This window comes from Eufriesea mexicana, unplaced genomic scaffold, assembly GCF_001483705.2.
Source record: "Eufriesea mexicana isolate 0111107269 unplaced genomic scaffold, ASM148370v2 scaffold944, whole genome shotgun sequence".
Lineage (NCBI taxonomy): Eukaryota > Metazoa > Arthropoda > Insecta > Hymenoptera > Apidae > Eufriesea > Eufriesea mexicana.
Window position 1 is genome coordinate 551,537 of NW_016909080.1, and position 20,729 is coordinate 572,265.

The 20,729-nt window shown below is 48.1% G+C and overlaps 1 protein-coding gene across 2 annotated transcripts in view; it reads left to right on the top strand.

Moving 5' to 3' along the window:
• Positions 1–20,729, top strand: part of Rdl (Resistant to dieldrin) — a 34,757-nt gene that overhangs the window by 9,559 nt on the left and 4,469 nt on the right. The window contains exons 1-4 of one of the 2 annotated variants that reach the window (XM_017899521.1): positions 513–647; positions 9,019–9,245; positions 10,837–10,919; positions 19,992–20,129. In XM_017899521.1, the coding sequence (XP_017755010.1) occupies positions 561–647; positions 9,019–9,245; positions 10,837–10,919; positions 19,992–20,129 (535 nt within the window). In that variant the 5' untranslated portion in view covers positions 513–560. Of the gene's footprint in view, positions 1–512; positions 648–9,018; positions 9,246–10,836; positions 10,920–19,991; positions 20,130–20,729 lie in introns of those variants that run through there. The other variant, XM_017899520.1, reaches the window with a different exon arrangement.

The window sequence follows — 20,729 nt, forward strand, 5'->3', positions numbered from 1 at the left end:
AAAGAGTAACGAGAAAAGAAGCAAAAAGGGAAAGAAAGGAAAGGAAAACGTAACAAAAGAGTATAAAAGGAAGTGAAACAAAAGACGATAGTCGAGTAAGGTAAAGTCACCTTGCTTAGCACGTGACTGTGATGGGTGTGTATATATATACACATATATATAAGAAGAATTATATATCCGTGTATATGTATAACGAGTCAAGTGTGAATAATTCTTCTAGCTTGGAAAGCAACGTGGCCGACGAGTGCTGTTGATTTGGTTCCGTGCAGGGTGCGAGCTCTCTTCGACTTGTACGCTTGCATTTTACCCCTGATTCGCGATTTCATCTGCGAAAAGAACCACAGGTACCGCCGAAAATCGGTAGGACAATCGAAAATTCGTCTGAAACCGTGAACGACCAACCCTTTCGTTCCTCTCTTTCAACGTTCGACGAGCGAACGCGTCTGGAACCGTGAATCAGGGGTAACACACGAACTTAACCGTTATCTACGTACAATGTATTACCTGTCACATGTACGGTAACTTAGAAACTAGCGGATAATCAGAGCGACCAAGGCCGGATGGTTTTGTTGATTGCAGGTCCACCAGTGGAGGTCGGCGTCACCATGTATGTCCTCAGCATCAGCTCCGTGTCCGAAGTGTTGATGGTACAGTTTGCATTCTCAAACTCATACAGAACTCACATCGACAGCCGTTCGTTCATTTCTTTCTCACCCTCCCTGTTCGTTCGCCTACCGACGCGTGTACCGACGCGTGTTCCGACGCGTGTACCCCTTTTTCTTTCACACTGTTCACGGAATCAACCGTATTCACCGTGAGAGCGATCGCGGCGAATCGAATCGTCGATTCGACACCGACACCGAACACCGCAGCGACACACGATCGATCGATCGATCGATCGGACGTGCTACCGACGGACCGGGCAACGATCGATCCGGCCGATCGATCGTATCGAGCCGCGCGATACCGACACATCGACCGAACGAATCAGCTTTTCGTGCGCGCCGTTTCATCCCACTATGCCGCTTGTTTCCGATTGTTTGTTTCGCGATTATCCGAACCGCGCGTGTGTGCACGTGTGTACGGCAAATATTCATATACGCTCGCGTCCCACGTGAAATTCGACCGAAAGAACAATACGGGACGACGCGAGTGAGATTAATAAATATTCGTCCGTGAATATTCATCGTTCGTTAGCATTGTTCGAACCCGGTCGCGAAATGTAAGTTTTCGCGGTGATGGAACCGCGGCGTCGCGTAAAGTTTTCGTTGTCGAACGAGATCGGTCGCGGCGTATCCGTATCTCTATCTATCTATCTATCTCTCTCTATCTCTCTCTCTCTCTCTCTCTCTCTCTCTTTTTCTCTCTCTCTCCCCCTCTATCTCTCTGTCTATCTCTCTCTCTTTCTCTCCCTGTCTCTACCTCTCTTTCTCTTTCTCTCTCTCTTTCTCTCCCTGTCTCTACCTCTCTTTCTCTTTCTCTCTCTTTCTCTTTCTCTCTCTCTCTCTCTCTCTCTCCCCCTCTCTCTCTCTCTCTCCCTCTCTCTCTCTCTCTATCTCTCTCTCTCTCTTTCTCGCTCTGTGTGGAAAAGCCTAAACCGAAGTATTTCATACACGCATCGAAATCTCGAGGAATTCTCGACCGGGTAACTGGGGAAACGTGCACCAAGAGACACATAGGCATCGCGGCTCGCGATATTTATGTTGGCAGCAAGGGGCATATTGGCACGTACACGTACACGTTTGCGTACAGATGCATATACCTACACTCACATGTCACAGAGGACACAGAGAAAAAGAGAGATACATGCATACATTCATACGTACATGTACAGACATACGTATACAGACACACACGCGCACACACGTACACACAAACTCACACCCTACACGGATGGCCTACTAACCTACGTTTTTATAGCTCGTCACAGCTGTTTGGTTGGCTGAACTGTTACAAGGGAACCTTGCTACGTTCCACAGTCTTCGCAAGATATATTCTTGTCCACTTCGTTTATGGTTTATGGTTGACTCGTTTAATTCGATTTGCGATGTTCTTGTTGCATGGCCCTACCCGCAGTGCTCGAATCAGCGACGAGAGCTCGGTCAGAAACGAAAACCAGCCCCGAACAATGGGAAACGTGGTCTCCCTTTGGGGGAAAAAAAAAAAAAAAGAAAAATACAGAAAAAAAGAGGAAGAAAAAGAGGGAAAAAACACGCCAGAAAAATGTATTCGACCATACACGCCAATCAGCTCTAACGCTTTTTACGGTTCTCTCGCGCGATATCGTTTTCTGGCTATTCGTTTTATCGCGTAGTGGGGATTTACGAATCGAAGGGTGAAAGCAAACGGACGCCACTCTGGCTTCTTGATTCGAAGGGACGAAAAATGTTCGCGTCCGACGAAATGTTCGACTCGTTCTACTTGATTCGCGAGTCACGAGACCGAGGATGATCATACCGAGCGAAGCTCTATGAGAATTAATCGCGACTCGAGTACTGCAGGCCGCACATACGTTGAGGCACGCATATATACGCGTAGACGTACACGTATTTTCGCAATTTCTAGATGTATACGTATATAAGCGTGTATACAGCGTCACGTATGGTATATATATATCTATATATATATTTTCTTTCTCGATATTTAAGATACGTATATAGCGTAATCATATAACGTATTGTGTATTGCGTATACTCCTGTAGTATTCAAAGGTATCTGTTCCGGTGTCTGCAATCAGTTTCAAACTAGCACGAAACTGGATCGATTTTCGTCACCGTCACCCGTGCCGAACTCTCTTCCCACCTCGTCGACGAATTTCAACGATTTCGACTCGGATCCAGGCTCGAGATCCTCGTTAATCGTGGCCCCTCGTCGAGACTCTGTTCTTTAATCGCGATTCGACGAGGAGAAATTTGCCGCGTTACCGACCTCGTCGAACACCATCGATCAACGGTGGACACACCTCGACGTTCGATCGAGATCCAGAATGCGAGTTTGGAGCTGAATGTACGAGACTGGACCCCAGGTGTTGAGCCCTGTGCGGAAACCAAATCAAGTCGACACTGTCACCTGGGACGTGACTCGCGATTTTTATACCCGTTGGCGAGCCTCCACTGTATATTCCTTCTTTCTCACCCCTTTCTCACCCCCTTCTCACCCCCTTTCTCGTTTCACTCACTCCGCGCGTGTGTGTGTGTCCATGGTCCAAGCTTCCAAACCTACCGATTCGAGTCCAGTCCATCGTCGATGATCGTCTCTGATCGGAAACTTGTCCACTGTTCGGAAACTCGTCGAGGAACGAGCAAAGTAGCCAATTTTCCTATCAATTTGCCCTCCCTTTCATCTTTTCTTCCTTCGAGACGGAAGCCACCCCGTGCAGATCCTCCCTCCACCCTCGGTCTTTCCGGCCTTTCTCTACTCTCGTAGATTCTGGACATCGCGTTTATCAGACGGACGTCTCGCGTACGACTACGGGAACACGCAAAGAGGAGCGAGAACAGTGGCAAAAGAGAGAGTCCGTGAACACAATCGTACGAGAAACACCACGTTCCCGAATCCCCTGCTTCCTTCCGGCCAGCCGACGAACGCATAGAGTATAAAAATGATTCTAGCTTGTGCGACGTTGCGACTACGATCGAAACTATACGAATACTGTGTCTATAGATATCTATACATATATATATATTTCATATATATATATTTATATTACATTATGGATATAATACGACACCTATATTGAGCTGTATCATTGTCAGTGTGTGCAGTACGCTTCTGGTCGCTATGAATCACTATGATGCCGTACACATTCTAATTATCGATATCCGCGTGTGTGTGTGTGTGCGTGCGCTTGCACGATCACGCGCGCACGATGATCCACGCGAGATTACGTGCACGCGTACACACAGACTGGCCACTCGTCGAGGCGCGAAGGTGCACAACGTGGGACACACGTTGAGCCAAGCTGCGTTCTCGAACGAGCCATCTCTCGCCTTCCACATTCGTCGTACACACACTGCTCTTGCGTTCTCTCTCTCTCTCTCTATTTTCTTTTGTTTTTCTTTTTCGTTCTTCTTCTTCTTCTTCTTCTTCTTCTTCTTCTTCTTCTTCTACTACTTCTTCTGTCTTTTCTTTCACCGTCTTTCAGTTTCGATTCGCTTGCGAGCTTCCGCTTTTGAAACCGCTTCTCTCTGTATGTAACAGCTTCGTTACCTGTGTCACACAGCCGCTAGTAGTTTCGTTACTCCTCGTTACTCGTCGTTTCTTCTCTATCTCGATGTTCGTATAGGCAAAACGCTCGCCTGCGCTACCTGCCTGCCCGCGAACTCTCTTCTCTTGCCAAGGAAAACTTGCAGAGTGTGCTTAGGTACACTCGTCAGAGCGTCGACGTTCTTGGTATCGTTACGATGCTACACGGGATATGCGATTCCGGGGGTTAGATCCGGTCATCTTTGCCCGGGACAGGATACTTGCTCTAGGACGTCGGATCGGATGAACGCGATCTCGACGGACCCGCGAGATTTTCGCTTCGACCGGAGAATTTAGGCCTCGTCTTGGTCGCGAGAGGATGGTCGCGAATCGATGGGTAACGAGCGTGGAGAGAAAAAAAAAAAAGAAAACGTGATACGACAAATTAGACGTCCAGTGCGCATCGCGACACGACTGCACTGCGCCTGGAGGAACGCCAAACGAAGCGAAGCTTGCTGCCATGACAACTTCCGCCCGAAGTGACATCAACACCACGTTACAACGGAGTTACTTTCGAGCCCACTTTAATTAAAGTTGCATTCACGGATTCGCGTTCGCATCAGAAACTACTTATGACCACTACACGGCCTCCAATTAATATAACAACGAGCAACTTTGCGTGCGTGGCATCGCGAAAGACGCAATAGCAGTTGAAACTGGAGACTCGTTGAAAAGTAGACGATGCCAGATATCGAAATGCGGCATACGTTGTTGCGAGCGAGCACCGCTTCGAGGGTGCACTTTTCCACGGGAATACGGTGAAAAAGCTCGTTCACTCGCGAAAGTTACCTTCCGCGGTAAACATCGGGTACACGTCGTTCGTTGGCAATTTCTCGCGTCTATATCGCGGCTCGCGGTTCGCTCGTGTGATTCGATGCATCTCAATACGTCAGCCCGTGTCGCGGAATTACCATCGCGAAATTACCACCGGTCAGATTCGCCGAGTAAACTAGTGATTTAGAGGCATCTCTTCGAGAGCGCGAACTAGTTTGGAGTTGGAAGAAAAAGCGATTCGGTGGATCGTCTTAGTGACCGAGTAGCAAGAAACAGGAAATTCCCTAGGAATTGAAAACAGAACTAGTCGGTGTTCTAGACAAACACAGGGTCGTTCGACTAATACCGAACGAAGGAACCCCCGTTCAGACGGACCTCTATTTATTCCTTTTTTTATTATTTTCGTGTTTCAGCTGCACCCTTGAAGCGGTATCCAAGCATCGCAATAGCATAAATCCGTGCATTTATCCGGCATAAAACTTTCCGCGCTTGAAAACGTCAGAAAAATATCGCGGCAACGTATACAGCGTCGATGACGGCGGTAAGCGTCGCCTCGGGTTGAAATCTTTCCAGCATCGCTGGAGCGAGTGTCAGCCGTTATTGGAGCTGTAAAATGTCCAAGTTCGTTCCTAAAGTTTCCTGAATTTCTCTCTCTATCTCTATCTCTTCCTCTCGCTCTCTCTCTCTCTCTTTCTCTCTCTCTGCCTCCTCTCTTCCGACAAAATTTCACACCTATAACGGTTGCGAAAATTCCAATTCTACGTCTGTAATAGTCGTAAAATCCTCGATGTAGCGTGGACGGGGATAAAGCGGAGAGGAAAAAAAAAAGAAAAGGAAAAAGGTGAAACTCGTGTACAACGCGACAGGAGAACGCGAATCTACGAATTTATGGCGACAATTGTTATTTATCGGTGGTAAAATCCCACGGCTTCTTTTCCCCCTCGCCTTTGTTACGGAACTCGTAGCCCTAAATCAAAACTTTCCCGACGATTTCTTCGCGCACGCATGGAAGTCGTTTCCACGACAGCCACGCCGGCGTGCTTCGATTACGAGAAGCGAGGCAGAAAGGTGTTCCTCGCGCACACACGCGCGTGGAAACGAACGAGATTCGCTCGTGGTAGGAAAAATCAGGAAAACGTCGGCAAACACACCTGGACTACGCACCATCCGTGTTTAAGCATCGTGCGATCACGATCCCACGAGCAAAGCGTATTTCCGCTCACGATTAATTGTGTACGGCATTTTTGGTACGCTTGGTCAGATAACGATTTAACGGAGCAAACGTATGTCGATGCAATGATCGAGAAGTCGAACGTAACGATTCGCTATTTTTATTATATCCATCATGAGCAAGTGACCGATCGGTCGCGAGGATTGTCTCGGAGATGGTTCTCTGATTGGACGAAATACAGGAATAAACCGATAGGAGTAATCGATCTCACGCTAAAGTTCCAACAACTTTCAGATCCTGCTGCATATCGTTGCTACTGTTACCGAGTTCCAAGTTCGATTAGACATAAGTATTTATAATTAGACTTAAGATTCTCTCTTCGCAGTACAGAGTAGGCAGTGCATGTCGCTTCGATAGCGTCTCGTAGCATGCTTGCACGTAGTACTGGTAGTGTTGCCCGAGTAATAATAGTCTATGTATGGAATACATATAATCACCATATACACGGTCCATGCACCTTACCGCTTTCGCGTGTACACACGAATTACCCTCGCGTCGTGGAACTCCCCTACTGAGATCGACCACGTCGACAGAGATCCGATGCGAGTGAACCGTGTACCACCGAGCGATACAGCTCCCTTCGACCTGTGTAATTTCCAATTCTATCGAATTATCTTATCGTCGAAACTTTGTGATATCGTCCAGATTTCAGCAACCGGCTACCAACATGTAAACAGAAATTTCCTACTCGGTCCTAGCTCATTTGAGTTTGCTGTCGCGAGTAGCCGAATTATTTCAATCCTCGGATTAAAGATTCGGATTTCCTTATCTCGTATAAACAACAATTTTCTCAAGCATCGTCTTTCGAGTTTGCAAATTTATACGTTCGCGAAATGGAATATTTGTAGTATCTTTCGTATCTGCCCCATTCGTCTGGCAAATTAAATGCAAATACGATCGGTTTATTGCGCGATCGATACGCGCGTTACTTGTCTTTGATAAGTGAACTTTTAATAGCGTCTTCGTTAGCCGGCGAAAGTTTAACCGTGTTTAAAATATGTTCCCTTGTAATTACGCCCCACTGATAATAGACTAATCAAAAAACTTTCATCTCGAATAATAAATCTAGCCATCGGGATCGGCTGATTACGCTCCAACTATTCGCTCGGCCACTTAAACTTTCTTCGTTCAACGAATTACTCGCCTCGTCGTAAGTGGAAATTTACGAGGAATAGCACGCTACGTCGTTTGACGAATTCGCGATGAGATCGAACCGAGTTAATCAAAGTTTAAACGAAGATTCCTGAATATCTCGGACCGCGTAGCTTCCTTCGCGAGGATCTATTCCCGATCTCTCGAATCGCCGCTCGACGATCATCCGTTAAATGGCGGTACTTTTAAATATTAAATCTATCGAATCTGGAACCGCAGCGCGTAAAATCGCGCCCATTCAATCGCGCTCGGATTTATTCGTCATGCGTAAAATTTTTGATCGAGCGTTTCACGATCTTCCGTTCGCTCGAACCCGAACAACTAAGCCGTGAAATCATTTGTTGCCAGTGAAAATCGTTCGACTTTACGCGGCAATCCAGTCGTCCTGCGTGTTACGCCTGTATGGCAAATTGTAAATGAATTTCGCGTAGATTCGTTGAACGAATACGAGGCGAACCCTGGAACACGGAGAATCGAGTTCGTTAGCTGTTAAATATTTCGGGGAAAAAAGAGTTCGGGTCGCGAAAGAACGGTGTCTGAAACGCTTTGTTAGCCGGTGAAATAAGAGCGTGCCTAGCTGCCAGCGTGAGGTCAGAACGGAACGTTGAAGGAGGCCTCGATAGGGTTAGGTGAGTGTTCAAGTGGCCGATTTAACGCGTTACGATAACCACGACACGTGGTACTGACACAGAGTAGTCGACAGAGTAGTCGACAGCATCGGTCGACAAGAGTTTCGAGCTACCTGTCGACGTCCACGATCTCAGTTCTGCGTTTCCTCTCCCATTAATCGATCGCTCGAGCCCCTATCTTGTACGATCGCGTCGCTTCGCGTTTTCGTTTCCCGGTGTTGCGTCTCGCTGTTTCCCCTGATCGTTTCAATCGCGCGACAATTTCGCCTACAACCGTCTCTCTCTCTTTATTTCCGTCTCTATTTCTCGCGGTGCTCCATCCCCGTTGGAAAGACGCTGAATCTACCCTCCCGCCACGAGTACCCGCCTAGCAAACAAAGAGAGAGAAAAACGACACACGCGAGAAAAAACGAGGAACAACGCGAAGGATAATCGCGTTCTTTCGTTGCCGCCATCGCGACGAGTATCTCTCGCGGGAGGAATTCATCGGGGTTCGCGTGGACGAGTCTGAAAGCGAAGATCGGATGAACCGAGCGTTTGGAACGCGCGACGTATCGAATAAATCGGGAAATTTAATCGATGCGAATCTATTTATTCGCGCAAAGGAGGATGAGAGACGCGTCGGATGGAAGGCAGCCGTTATCCAGTCGCGATATCGGCTCGCGTTTGCTTTCTTCCTCGCGTATCCGGCGAAACCGTGTTATTTTTAACGAAGGCATTGTCGCGTAACGCTGTTAGTCTATACGTACGTATCACGTCGCATTGTTCGGCCCGAACAGCACACCGCGGCCATTGTAATTTCTAGACGATCGCGCCCCGATCGAACACGCCGATTCCCGTCGCGTTTTACCAACCGCGAAAGTTGCAACCGCGGAATTGCTCTTTTACGTTCTTCCACGCTCGTTCTCGCGTGTCTCGAAGTCTCGAAACACCACTATCTACGGCTCTAATGAATGCACTCGCGTGTGTGTGTGTGTCTCGTGCCAGGACTTCACGCTGGATTTTTACTTCCGGCAATTCTGGACGGACCCGCGGCTCGCGTTCAAGAAACGGAAGGACGTCGAGACGCTGAGCGTCGGCTCGGAGTTCATCAAGAACATCTGGGTACCCGACACGTTCTTCGTCAACGAGAAGCAGTCGTACTTTCACATCGCTACCACCAGCAACGAGTTCATTCGTATTCATTACTCGGGAAGCATCACACGTAGTATACGGTGAGTGTCAACGGTCAATCGATCTTTCTTAGTCTTAATTAAACCAATTTCTTAAGTTTCCACAATCGAACAGCGGCCAAGAGAGAAAGGGGGAGAGAAAGAGAGAGAGAGAGAGAGAGAGAGTGAGAGAGAGAGAGAGAGAGAGACAGGGAGAGGAAGAAACCGGATAAATTCGAGGAAAAAGACGTAAGAATCGCAATATCGATACACCGACTTTGATCCATAACTAGAATCGTTGCCAAGTACCCTCTCGACGAAGGACCAATTTCTCCGAACACGAAGCGCAGCAGAATTTCGCTGCTCGACGTCGACGAGAGTCCGAGAAACCACGAGCGAAGAAGACTTTTCGGAGTAATGGAATATATTTTCTTGGGCGAGGAGACGCGCTATAAAACTGCCACGTGCAGGCGCGATTTTAACCCCGTTTCGATACCCCGTACCGCCGGAGAACCGTCTAAACACTCGAGAAAGAAGTTGAACCAGCCACGACAAATTTCTCCCGAGCATCGGTCGTCGTTTCCATCCCCTTTGTGACGGTCCTCCACGCTCACCACCCAAGGAACGCTCGTCGAGAACACAAATCCCCCGAAAGTCCTCGCTAACCGTACCTTTTCAGCTTGGCTCTGCTCTCCGTTGCTCTCGATATACCAACGAAATAGGAAAATATACGACAGATATTCTTCTCTCTACGTGTCTTCTCGCGCTGTCGACGCGACGTGATCGATTACGATCTCTACTTCTCTACTTCGTCATCGAACACGCGGAATGCCGGCTTTAAACCTTCCACACCTGAGTATGCTTCGCCGCCTAACGACCACGACGAAGGCGACGACGACGACTACGACGACGACGACGACGACGACGATGATGATGATGATGGCGCGGATGCACGGAAGAGTCGTGGTTGCCAGACAGACCAGTTGTCTGACTCTGTCAGAGATGGATCGCGGGTAATCGCGTGTTCAGTCCGAGGACGAGCTTTCCGAATCTTTCGGTCACGAAGATGAAGTACCGCGAGATATAGTCGTCTCGGAGGCCAGGTTGGGAAGAGTAGGAACAGGAAAGGGACGGATTTTGGACTTTCGGGACTCGCGTCCTCGACGAGCAACCCTCTAGTGGGAAGTGAAGAGCGACGAGGCGGTATCATCCCCGGTATCCATTCCCCTCTAAACCAACGCGAAGTGTTCCGGTATTAACAGCGCTGCTATATTCAGACGATCCATGCATACCTAACTTTCCCGTGCGCACCCTTTCGTCGCTTTATATTACATTGCCTTCCGGATCTAGAAACTCGAGGCCGATTCGACGTGGTCGGAAAACGTAAAACACCAAGGGAAATTGATCGGAATGGGTATCGACGTATCATACGTTTATAAATTCTCCACGTTTGAGGGGAGTATTATCGATAACCGTTGCTCGACACGGCGATACGTGCTGCGGAGGACTCGCGGATACTCTGGGTATACGGCGAAAATGAAATTGGTCCTCCATGTACGATTATTCGAGGACACGAGTCTAAGACGTAGCGAAAATCGACGATCCGTTTTGCACAGATCGCACAGACTGAAAGTAATTTTTGCGTTTGTTACAGTTTAACGATCACGGCATCGTGTCCGATGAATCTGCAATACTTTCCGATGGACCGACAGCTCTGCCATATCGAGATCGAGAGCTGTAAGTACGCACGTGCGCGTGTATAAATGCATACATACCGAACTAAAGTGACGAATCTGAGAAAAGTTCGACACCCTCGCCTCCGTCCACTGTCACACAGACACGCTACATACCGTACATGGAAACATACGATCCGAATGAATCATTGGAGCATCAACAGTGTCGACCTTGCGAACGGCAATCGACGTTCGCCTTTTCGAACCCTTCGAACGTCACGGGAAGAGAAAAAAAAAAAGAAAAAAGAAAAAAATACGGTTCATTTCCAGTCACGTTACACTCGTTATCCACTCGTGTTCGACGAAAGGTAAAACATTTTTTATCGCGACGAAGGTAAAAAGAGAAAACCTTGTTGAATCGGGTCAAGGGTCGATTGCCGTTGATTAAACGCGACTCAACTGTACATCGCTTTTCAACCCCTTTTTCAGATAAGCTCAGAAAGACGCTTCTATCGTGTACATTTGCGTCAAACGTAACAGGAAAAAGAACAAATTATGAGAAAACGAAAGCTAAAGGAAACCTCGTATGTTCTTCTTTTACACGCTCATACGAAATTATCGTTACCCGACACCTTACAGCCCACCCCCTTCAACGCGACCACCCCGCTCTCTCCCCTCGCCCTTTCCCCGCCCACGACACCTATCTCTTCCGTCTTTCTTCTCTGTCTTCTCCTCTCTAGCTATCTATCTATCTGTCTGTCTGTCTGTCCATCACTCGCCACTTTACACACGCTCACTAACACGAATCAGTCACACGATCCGCGGCATCGTCGTGGATCACTTTCATTCACTCCGTCCACTCACTCACTCACTCGCTCACTCACCCGCTCTCGCTCACTCTTATTGGGTTTTCTATACCATTCACGATGACTCTTACCTCTACGTGACATCGTGAACTTGCCGAGCCAGACGCGTGCAGCTTCGTTCGAAGATTCCACCGATGGGCGAATCCTCCGGAGAACCAAGAGGGGCCGAGAGTCTACGTATCGGCACAGGGACACGCGCACACGCGGATATTATTCGCGTTCGATTCGACTATTCGTATTCGAAGACGGTCAAACGCTACCGAACACGAATACCGGTAAAATTCCGCTCGGACCGAGCGAGAGACGCGAAAAGTTCGGGAACGACTGCGACGCTCGCCCGTTTCGGGAAATTTCGACGAGTTTCGAGTCGAATCACGCGTACGGCTCGGCAACGACGCACAGTGTGCGAACAACAAAGAGCACCTTGACGAGGAGCGTCCTCAACAGCCGAGACGGCCGTCTCGATCGGGACGCTCGCTGTATACGCAATCAACCTTCGGCGGTTGACTTGAGCACGAAAACAAGTCGACGACACACGGCTCGACTAGAGACGTGCCGCTGCGTTTAGGCTGCTAATAGCGTTACGAGAGCATAGAGAACGGAAGGTCTGGCGAAGCGAGAAAGAAGCTAACGCCCCTGGTAACACACCAGTGTACGGTGGCACGTACGGGAAAAGCTGAAACGCAACCACCTTGCGTGCGTGTATAGATGTCTGACTGCGAATACCTGGTGCGTGTATGCGCGAATGGCCTGTGTGCGTGTGCGTATTATCACGAGCTCGCGCCGATTATCACTGCTGCAAATTGCACGCGATTATTGGCTGTGTGAAACCGAAAGAGGATGCCCGGATGCTCACCCTCTCTCTCTTTCTCTCTTTCGTCCAACTTTCTTTCTTTCAACCCCGGATTGCATCTCGAAGGACCGGTATATACGTATACATTTCTTTCTCCGATCCACTTGGATCGAAGCTGCGCGTCCGAGAGAGGGCTGGCTCGCGATGAAAACGATCGAGCGATTAATTGGGATCGGGCAGGGGCGATCGTGGAAACGTCCGAGAGAGGGTAAACCGCGTCCCTTTAGAAATATTTATCGTAAACAAGCTGTTAATTCGTTAACGATAATCGGGCCAGCAGCAGCTGATCATTCAGCGGTCATTAAATCATTTCCCCTGTATCAATAAGTTCGGTAATTGTAGCGTATAATCCGGCAGATTTGCCGCGGTTCGCGATAACGATACGATATTATCGACGATTCGGATGCGTAAATAGACGATAAAACGAACGCACCTGGTAACAACCGGTAAGCTAAATCGCGAACGATCGGTAACGCGCCGCGTTACGATGGAGGCCGTGAGTCGTCGGACAGGGATGGTAGAGGTACGGGGAGAAACAAAAAGAGTCGTGAAACGCATCCGGTGCCTTTGATTATACCAGAAGTCTAGCGGAGATTGGTAATCTATACGGGGACAATGGAAAAAGTTTCGGCCTAACTCGTTCCGGCTAAGAGATCTATATTAAAACTCAGTCGTTTGCAGGATACGACGAAAGGCCGCCGGAAGTCGGACGCTCGAGATATCAAAGTAACTTGACCAAGTTCGTTGATTAGTTTCGCGGAGTAGAAAGCCGGATCGTGCCGTCGTCCTTAATTGCTCCAGCCTCGTCCCCGGCGAAATTATTACCGTCGTTAGAAGTATTTCTGTTCCGATCTGTCGCGGACCATGCGCCATTTCCACCCCCCGCCCCCCACCTGGTACTGCTCCCCTTCGTCGCGAAATGGTAATTAATAACGATTAATATCGAGGTTGATGCTACTTACGTAAATGGACGGAGCATCGATCGTCGATCCCCGTCGTCGCATCGGGTTGGACATTCGGAAAACGTTCGAGTTCCTGGAAAAAGGGATAAAAGCGAAATAAAAGTACAGGCCGGTAATAGCATAATGAAGAGAACGCGTGTGGACGCGGGTAAATACCAATCTGACCGTAAATGACGAGTAATTATAGAAAATCGTTCGATAACTTTCGTCGCTGTTGAACGTCGGTTAGCAACGTTCCCGCGTAATTTACGCGAATCGGCGAAACTTTATTCGCCCGGAAAATTCCACGTCTGTCTAATTAAAACGTCGTCCGACTAATTTTCCGATCGGAAACTACTTCGTTATCCGAAAATTAAGGATCCTCGTAATTTACGTTCAACGAGTTGCGTAATATTTCCCGTGGCCTATCCGTGATTCACGGGGAAACGATGAATCCCGTTGTAGTTCTACGCTCGATTGGCACGAAGGAAAGGGTATTAATTAAAGTTGGCGGAACAGGATTCATCGGCATCGTTATTTTTAATCTCGTTATCGGGCAACGTTACACGCCTACTCGTTATTGTTGCGATTTATCGGGCCAGTAGGGGTCGTCGGCGACGAACTTGGTCAAGCCCGAGAATTCATTTGCTCCGGTTGAAAAAACGGCACTGCGGGCCTTTGTTATCGAGCCAATTTACGATGTTTTGCCTGCTACGTGGCGCATTAACGTTGTTGCGCCACCGCGTTTTCCAATGTAATCGCGTTTCGGCGTTTCGCGATGTCGCTATCGTCGACGAGAGCGGACGTGCAATTTGCAGTAACTCCAAACGACAGGTAGTGAGCTCGATCACGCAGAAGTACGGTCGACCGTTAATCCACCACTGGGTGGATATCGAGCTGACCGACGTTTACGCAGCGAGAGCAGACGCATTTCGTGCTGGTTTATATACACGTAATAAAACAAAAGAGCGGGAAAGAAAAGAGGAAAGAGAAATCCGAAGGAAGGAACGGAAAACGAGAAAGAAAAATGGTCGAGAAAGTTAATCGTAAAGAGATTATTCTCGTGGAGAATAATTCGAGGACCAGTACGAGCTTCTGCATATTCGCAATCTGCGTGACATAACCGTACATAACCGTAAAACGTATTTACGAGCATCCTCCGAAGGGTCTCCACTGTACCAATTTACCACTATTGCGAACTATCACGTCGGTCTTAGCGAACTTTAGTGTAATTTCTCCGCAAGTATAGCGGTCGAGGCGAGACTCGTCGCCTCGAATGCCAGGCTATCGCGTCGAGCTACTCGAACTCGGGACAGAACGAAACCATTTCAAGAGGTCGATGCGAAAATTGGGAAAATATTCGGGGAAACGATCAATAAGAATCGACGGAGAAATCGCACGAAACTCGAATAAAACCATAGAGCACACGCACGGCTGTACATATCAGAGTTCTCGGACGAAAGCGATCGAAACATCTACCTTTGGCTCCGACGATGATACGTCTTTACGAACGTGTGCTACATGAATACACCAAAAGTCACCACTTTGCCACTGTCACAGAAACCACCACCACCACCACCACCACCACCACCACCACTACCACCACCACCACCACCACTACCACCACCACCACCACCACCACTTGACCATCACTATCACAAAACCAAGCCCCCGGCCCCTAAAAAGCCTCCGACATATAGCACTGAGCCTCGTGTCCGGGGACGTAGTAAGGGCCGACGACGGCCAGCCCCGAAGGAGGCTAAACACAGAAAACGACGTGTCGACTACGGTGCGACCGAATTAAAACGCATTGTGCATCTAGCCCAGCGCATGTAAGAACGAAACGACTGCAGCATCTTAGCCACGACGTGACGTGCCGTGGCCCAGTTCGGTATGCCTATATATTATTTCGAATATCTGGTTATGATCTATCGACTTTTCAACCGATTTTCTCTTTGATATTCCAAAATACTGGTACCCAATCCTCGGCCACTTTTGCGTATGCTACCATACCATAGACCGTAGTTTGATGATACTCCGCCCTAGATAAAAGACGGCATGCCTTTGGCACGAAAATATTTTGTTCCGCTCTCTTAACCAACGACCGAATTTTCGACTTCGCAACTTTAGTCGGCATCGAGTTTTTGCTTTCCTCTTATTTCTACGTACTTGTGCGTGCCTCTAACGACCCGTTGAATGCGCCGCTTCAGTCATCTACCGATCGGAGTTCATCTACCGTGCGTATTCGGCAGAGACCTTTTACGCTGCTTGGGCGAAATGAATTTCGAATTTGACCGTCGCGACTCTCGGGATCTCGTCGTCCCGCCGATCGAACGTCGCGATGGATCTTCCTTCGATCTTCTTTTCGCCGTTTTTTTTCCTTTCTTTTTCTCCTTTGAGGCTCCGAATTCGTCCGAGGTGTCGCGGAACTCGGACGAAATGGAAGAAAAGGTACAGGATGAAAGAGACACGACCGAATGTTTCGCTTCGAAGGACGCGAGTTTCGCGAGTACGCCAGCGACGATGGAGATTCGAATAATTCGCTGGATCTCCTTGGAGGAGAAAGAGTGGCCGCGTGTGAGACTCGGACGATCGTTAGATCGCGAATCGATCGGCCGAATTCGATCCGGTCTAAATGGGATTCGATAATAGCATACTTTGCGAACGCGAACATTGGAAAGGACCGTTGCAGCGGGAATAAAAAGAAGTTAAATTCCGTGTTCAGAATTCGTGTCACTGGTAAAGCACAAAGCATGCGGCATCGGGCATGACGTACAAAATTACGTGGCACGAAGCATGCGATTGTATATGCTGATGCATGTATATGTGTGTATCTGCGTGTATATGCGCGAGGGAGCGCGTGCCCATCCGCCAAATCCACCCGCGTATTATCCAAATCCCGCACAACCACCGCATGCCGAGGCACGAAACTTTTTTTCTTCGCTTCTCCATATCTACTTTATACACTTTCCACTTATCGTCTTATATAACCTGAACTTGGTACCACCACTACGATCCCATACGGTTACTCTTTGCTAATGTTGCCGCAACCTTCCATTCTTACGGTACTCGCCGGCCACCGCTCTCACCTGTCCCTCTGTCCCTCCGCACCCCTTGTACCCGGTAATGCTTAACGTTGCCCCAATCCAGGACAATTCCCCAATTATTGGGGAAGAGAGAAAAAAAATAAAAGTAGAAAAAAGGTAGCGATTCGATCCGTAATCGTTTCATACGTATATACCATGAATAAATACGGCGCGACGAACATCGGCGAAAAAAGCGTTTCCTATTTCGGAAAAAAAAAAAAATGAAATACGCGAGGATATAGTGTAACCGTATTTACGATCGAAACGTATAATACCGTCGTTGGCGAATTTGGATTTCGTTTCGCGAATTTGTTCCGATTAAAACCCGGTTAAAGTCTAAAGAGACGATTTAAACGTTTCCGGTGATTACGAAATCTTTTTAAAACGTTATATATCGCGCCTCTCTTTTTACCCGACGCGCTTACAGGCACGTGAAATGTAAAAAAAAAAAAGAAATGGAAGAAAAAAAAAATCGCGACAATAGCATAGTCGGGGGCAAAAATCTTTTGAAAGCAAAAGCGAGGAATAACGATTTCGTTTTTAAAAACCGGAAACAAACCGAAAACGCGGGAAATTAAAGGGGGTGAGAAAAAAAGGAGGAAAGTTTCGGTTGGAGTGAAAAAAAAAAGAAGGGAAAATGATGGTAGAAAGGGAGGAGGATCGATAGTTTAAAATTACGGAAACTCCTCCGTTGATTAAATTACACGGTTTCTTCGGGGTAGCCCCGTTGAATGTTAACGAGGCTCGCTCGTGCATCGGGAAACATCGGAATCAGGCTGGCAATCGACACACGCCAGAGTCGCGAACATTGTACAGATAAATCTGCCGAGCGGCAAAGCATTCGCCAGGCGGAATTACGGCGAGGCATTTACCGGCCGAAAATGAGCAAACGGAACGGGGAACGGCGATAGTATTTCCGTGTTCCAAAAACAAAAGCAGTTAATCTCGAATACTCGGTCGTGGATCGCTTAATCCACGTTTCGCCGATGTTCGCGCAATGTGGCCGCCGCCGCGATGGAATGCCACTTTGGTGCCTGGAATGCGGTGTAACGATCGTAATCACCTAAGATTCAGTTACGGAGGAATGTTTCTCGGGCCGGTATGTGCACGCTCGAGGCCGCGCCGAGGAATTAGAGGAACATAAATAGGTGCGAATTCCGATCGATCGCGTAAAATTCGCCGACGATCGGACACAGGGGGTATGACGAGTACGCGTTAAAACTGGCGCGAGAAAAAACGAGCAACCTGTCCGTACGTTCGATAAATTATCCCTGCGCGGAATTTCTATCCTTTGGTTATTATTTTCCAAATATATAACCCGTTCCTCGCGGCCTCGATAGCCCGTACCGTGCGCAGTTAGAACGGACTTTGCGAGAAAAATTATGGACGTATGGAAAGTAAATCACGGCGCGGTGTCCGATGACGGATAAAATTCCGCTGCTCCGTGAATCGAACGTCGGTCGAGAACCGGATGGAATCGCGTACCGAGAACTTTTTCTACGTCCATGAAAGACGATCGTAAACGCTACACACGCGCTACCGTGCAAAGTTCTTATCGGCCATTTTGGCCGACGACGAGCGATTTCTCGACGACGCCTTGCTCGATTACGCCAACTGATCTTTGCAGCGCAGGAACGCACCTTAAGCCGATCTCGAACGGTAGAATATATATGGAACGAAACGAGAGGAATAAAATGTGGAATCGCGATTTCGTATCGGATCATGTAAATAGCGATAGACGATGTGGAAGCGGTTTAGGGTGCTCGATCAAATGTTTTGCTTCTATCTACGTCCTCACCCCCTCTCTCTCTCTACCACCTTAACCCCTCACAGTTCAACAACGGAAAACCTCTGTTCTCCCGAAAACTCCCGTTAATACCTACCACACAAAACTTGAGTGTCTAATTATTGTATGTTAGAGCGAAGATATTTGTGTTCTTGTTCTCCCGGCAGTTGGATACACAATGCGCGATATTCGGTACAAATGGAACGCCGGCCTACAGTCGGTCGGCATCTCGAACGAGGTGGAACTACCGCAGTTTCGCGTGCTCGGTCACAGGCAACGACATTCAACCATACACCTATCTACAGGTAGATATCCCCCTCTTATTAGTTCTTCCTTCTGAACTTCGTCCAGAGGCTCGCGCAGATGGTTAAATAATTATTGACTTGTTGTAACATAATTGTCACACGCGTGTACACGCCGTTATATACGGTACGATGTGTGTGGAGCATTCCGTTTTATTTTCTTTCGATCATTCTTCTACTTCTTCTTCTTCTTCTTCTTTCCTTCTTTTTGTACATGTATATATATTCTATTTCGTTTCTCCTCCTATGATTTTTAACCTATCTCTCGTTTCGTTTTCTGTTTTCTTTTTTTTTTGGTTTCGTCAATCGCACCGATATGCACCGATCACCGTGTCGCCATATACCGCGAACACTATATCGATCGTTCCGATCAAGGAAGAGCTTACCCGCTTGGACGAAACCGTCCCCGGGGCTAACTCATTCGACCAATCGACCGATCGACTAATCAATCGACTTCATCGATCTTTGAATCCACGGAACAAAGGACGAAGACGAACTTTCCCGGTCATACGAATCCATCGTTCCCGATTTAATCCTCTATCACGGGTCCGAGGTCGACGACGTACTATTTCCCTCGGAATTCGCTACCTAGTCTCGCTTTTCCGCCTTTGTCTTAACGATTCGCGATCCGAGAAGGAAAGGATCGGCTGAAGAGAATAGTACCGAGTCAACCTCCGACGAATCATCCACAACATCAGATCAAACCGACACGACGGGCTCTCGGAAAGTCGAAAGAAACGAATGTAAAGAATATAAAGATAAACGACGTTACCGCGATCCTCCTTCGTCGATCGTCCCGGACGATCGAAAAAGGCCGCGTGGATCGACTACGAGACCACCACACCAAATTAGGAAAAAAAAAAAAAAAAGAACAAATAAACGAACAACTGATAGAATCCGCTTGCACGTCCTCCTGCGTTCGATCTTTATTGTCCCCCGTTAAAAAAGGGATCATCGTCCCCGTTAAAAATGGTTCTCTCGTGAGAAAGGCAAAGAGTAAGAACGAATGGAGTGGGACAGATAGATAGAGGAGAGAACGGAGAAAGAGACAAAGAGAGAAGAGCAGAATGAATAGAACGAAACGTATAGAGACCGAAGGAATAAGTAACACGACATGGTAGAAAAGTAAAGCGTAAGACGAACACATGTGTGTAAAGAGAAAGAGAGGGAAATAAAGAGAGCGGACATGTTGGGGTTTTGACGGGGGTGCGAGGTAAGTGGAGGCCCCCTCGGAGCTGAAACGCGTTTGAGGGCTTCCGCGAAGGTACGTACCAACCGCGGGGGGTCTCTCTATTTTTTCAGTCGGATACACGATGAGGGACATCCGGTACAAGTGGAACGAGGGCCCGAACAGCGTCGGTGTCAGCAACGAGGTCTCCCTGCCTCAGTTCAAGGTCCTTGGTCATCGTCAACGAGCCATGGAGATTAGTCTAACTACCGGTAACGTATGAATAGAACCCCACCCCCACCAACAACCAAAAAAAATAAATAAATAAAAAAATAATAATTCAACCCTCGCTTTTAACGGTATGGGTAAGGTGGAGAGACACGTTTGCGCTATCCGATGTCCGCAGCCACGATGTCGCTCGCAGCAACGTTACTCTACGTTGTGACCAATCGTCGATCGATCGATCGATATCTCTCTCTTTCTCGCGATCTAGCCCTTTACACAGGTGCACCAGGTGGACGGTGGATGTTAAGAACAAATTTCTAGGCTTGCTTCAGCCTCGTTGCTCCTCGTTTCTTCCACGCAATTCCTCCATGACTGTTCTCCGACAGGCTTTACCTCCTTGATCGCGTTTTTCGTTCAAGCTCGAGTTAACGTCGTCCTTCGTTCGAGGACACGCGACGTAATCGTCGTTCCGACGCGTCACGCGAGTAATTTCACCGCAGCGTCTCCTCTTTGAAGCTCCACCTGCTCGAAGCTAACGACCGAGCTCTCATAACCGCGAGAGCGAGCTGCAATCAGGCCTCCGAGCAAATCCCATTTTCCCCCCGTGAACGTCGCTGATTCTTCTTACGATTCGTAACGGGGAAGAG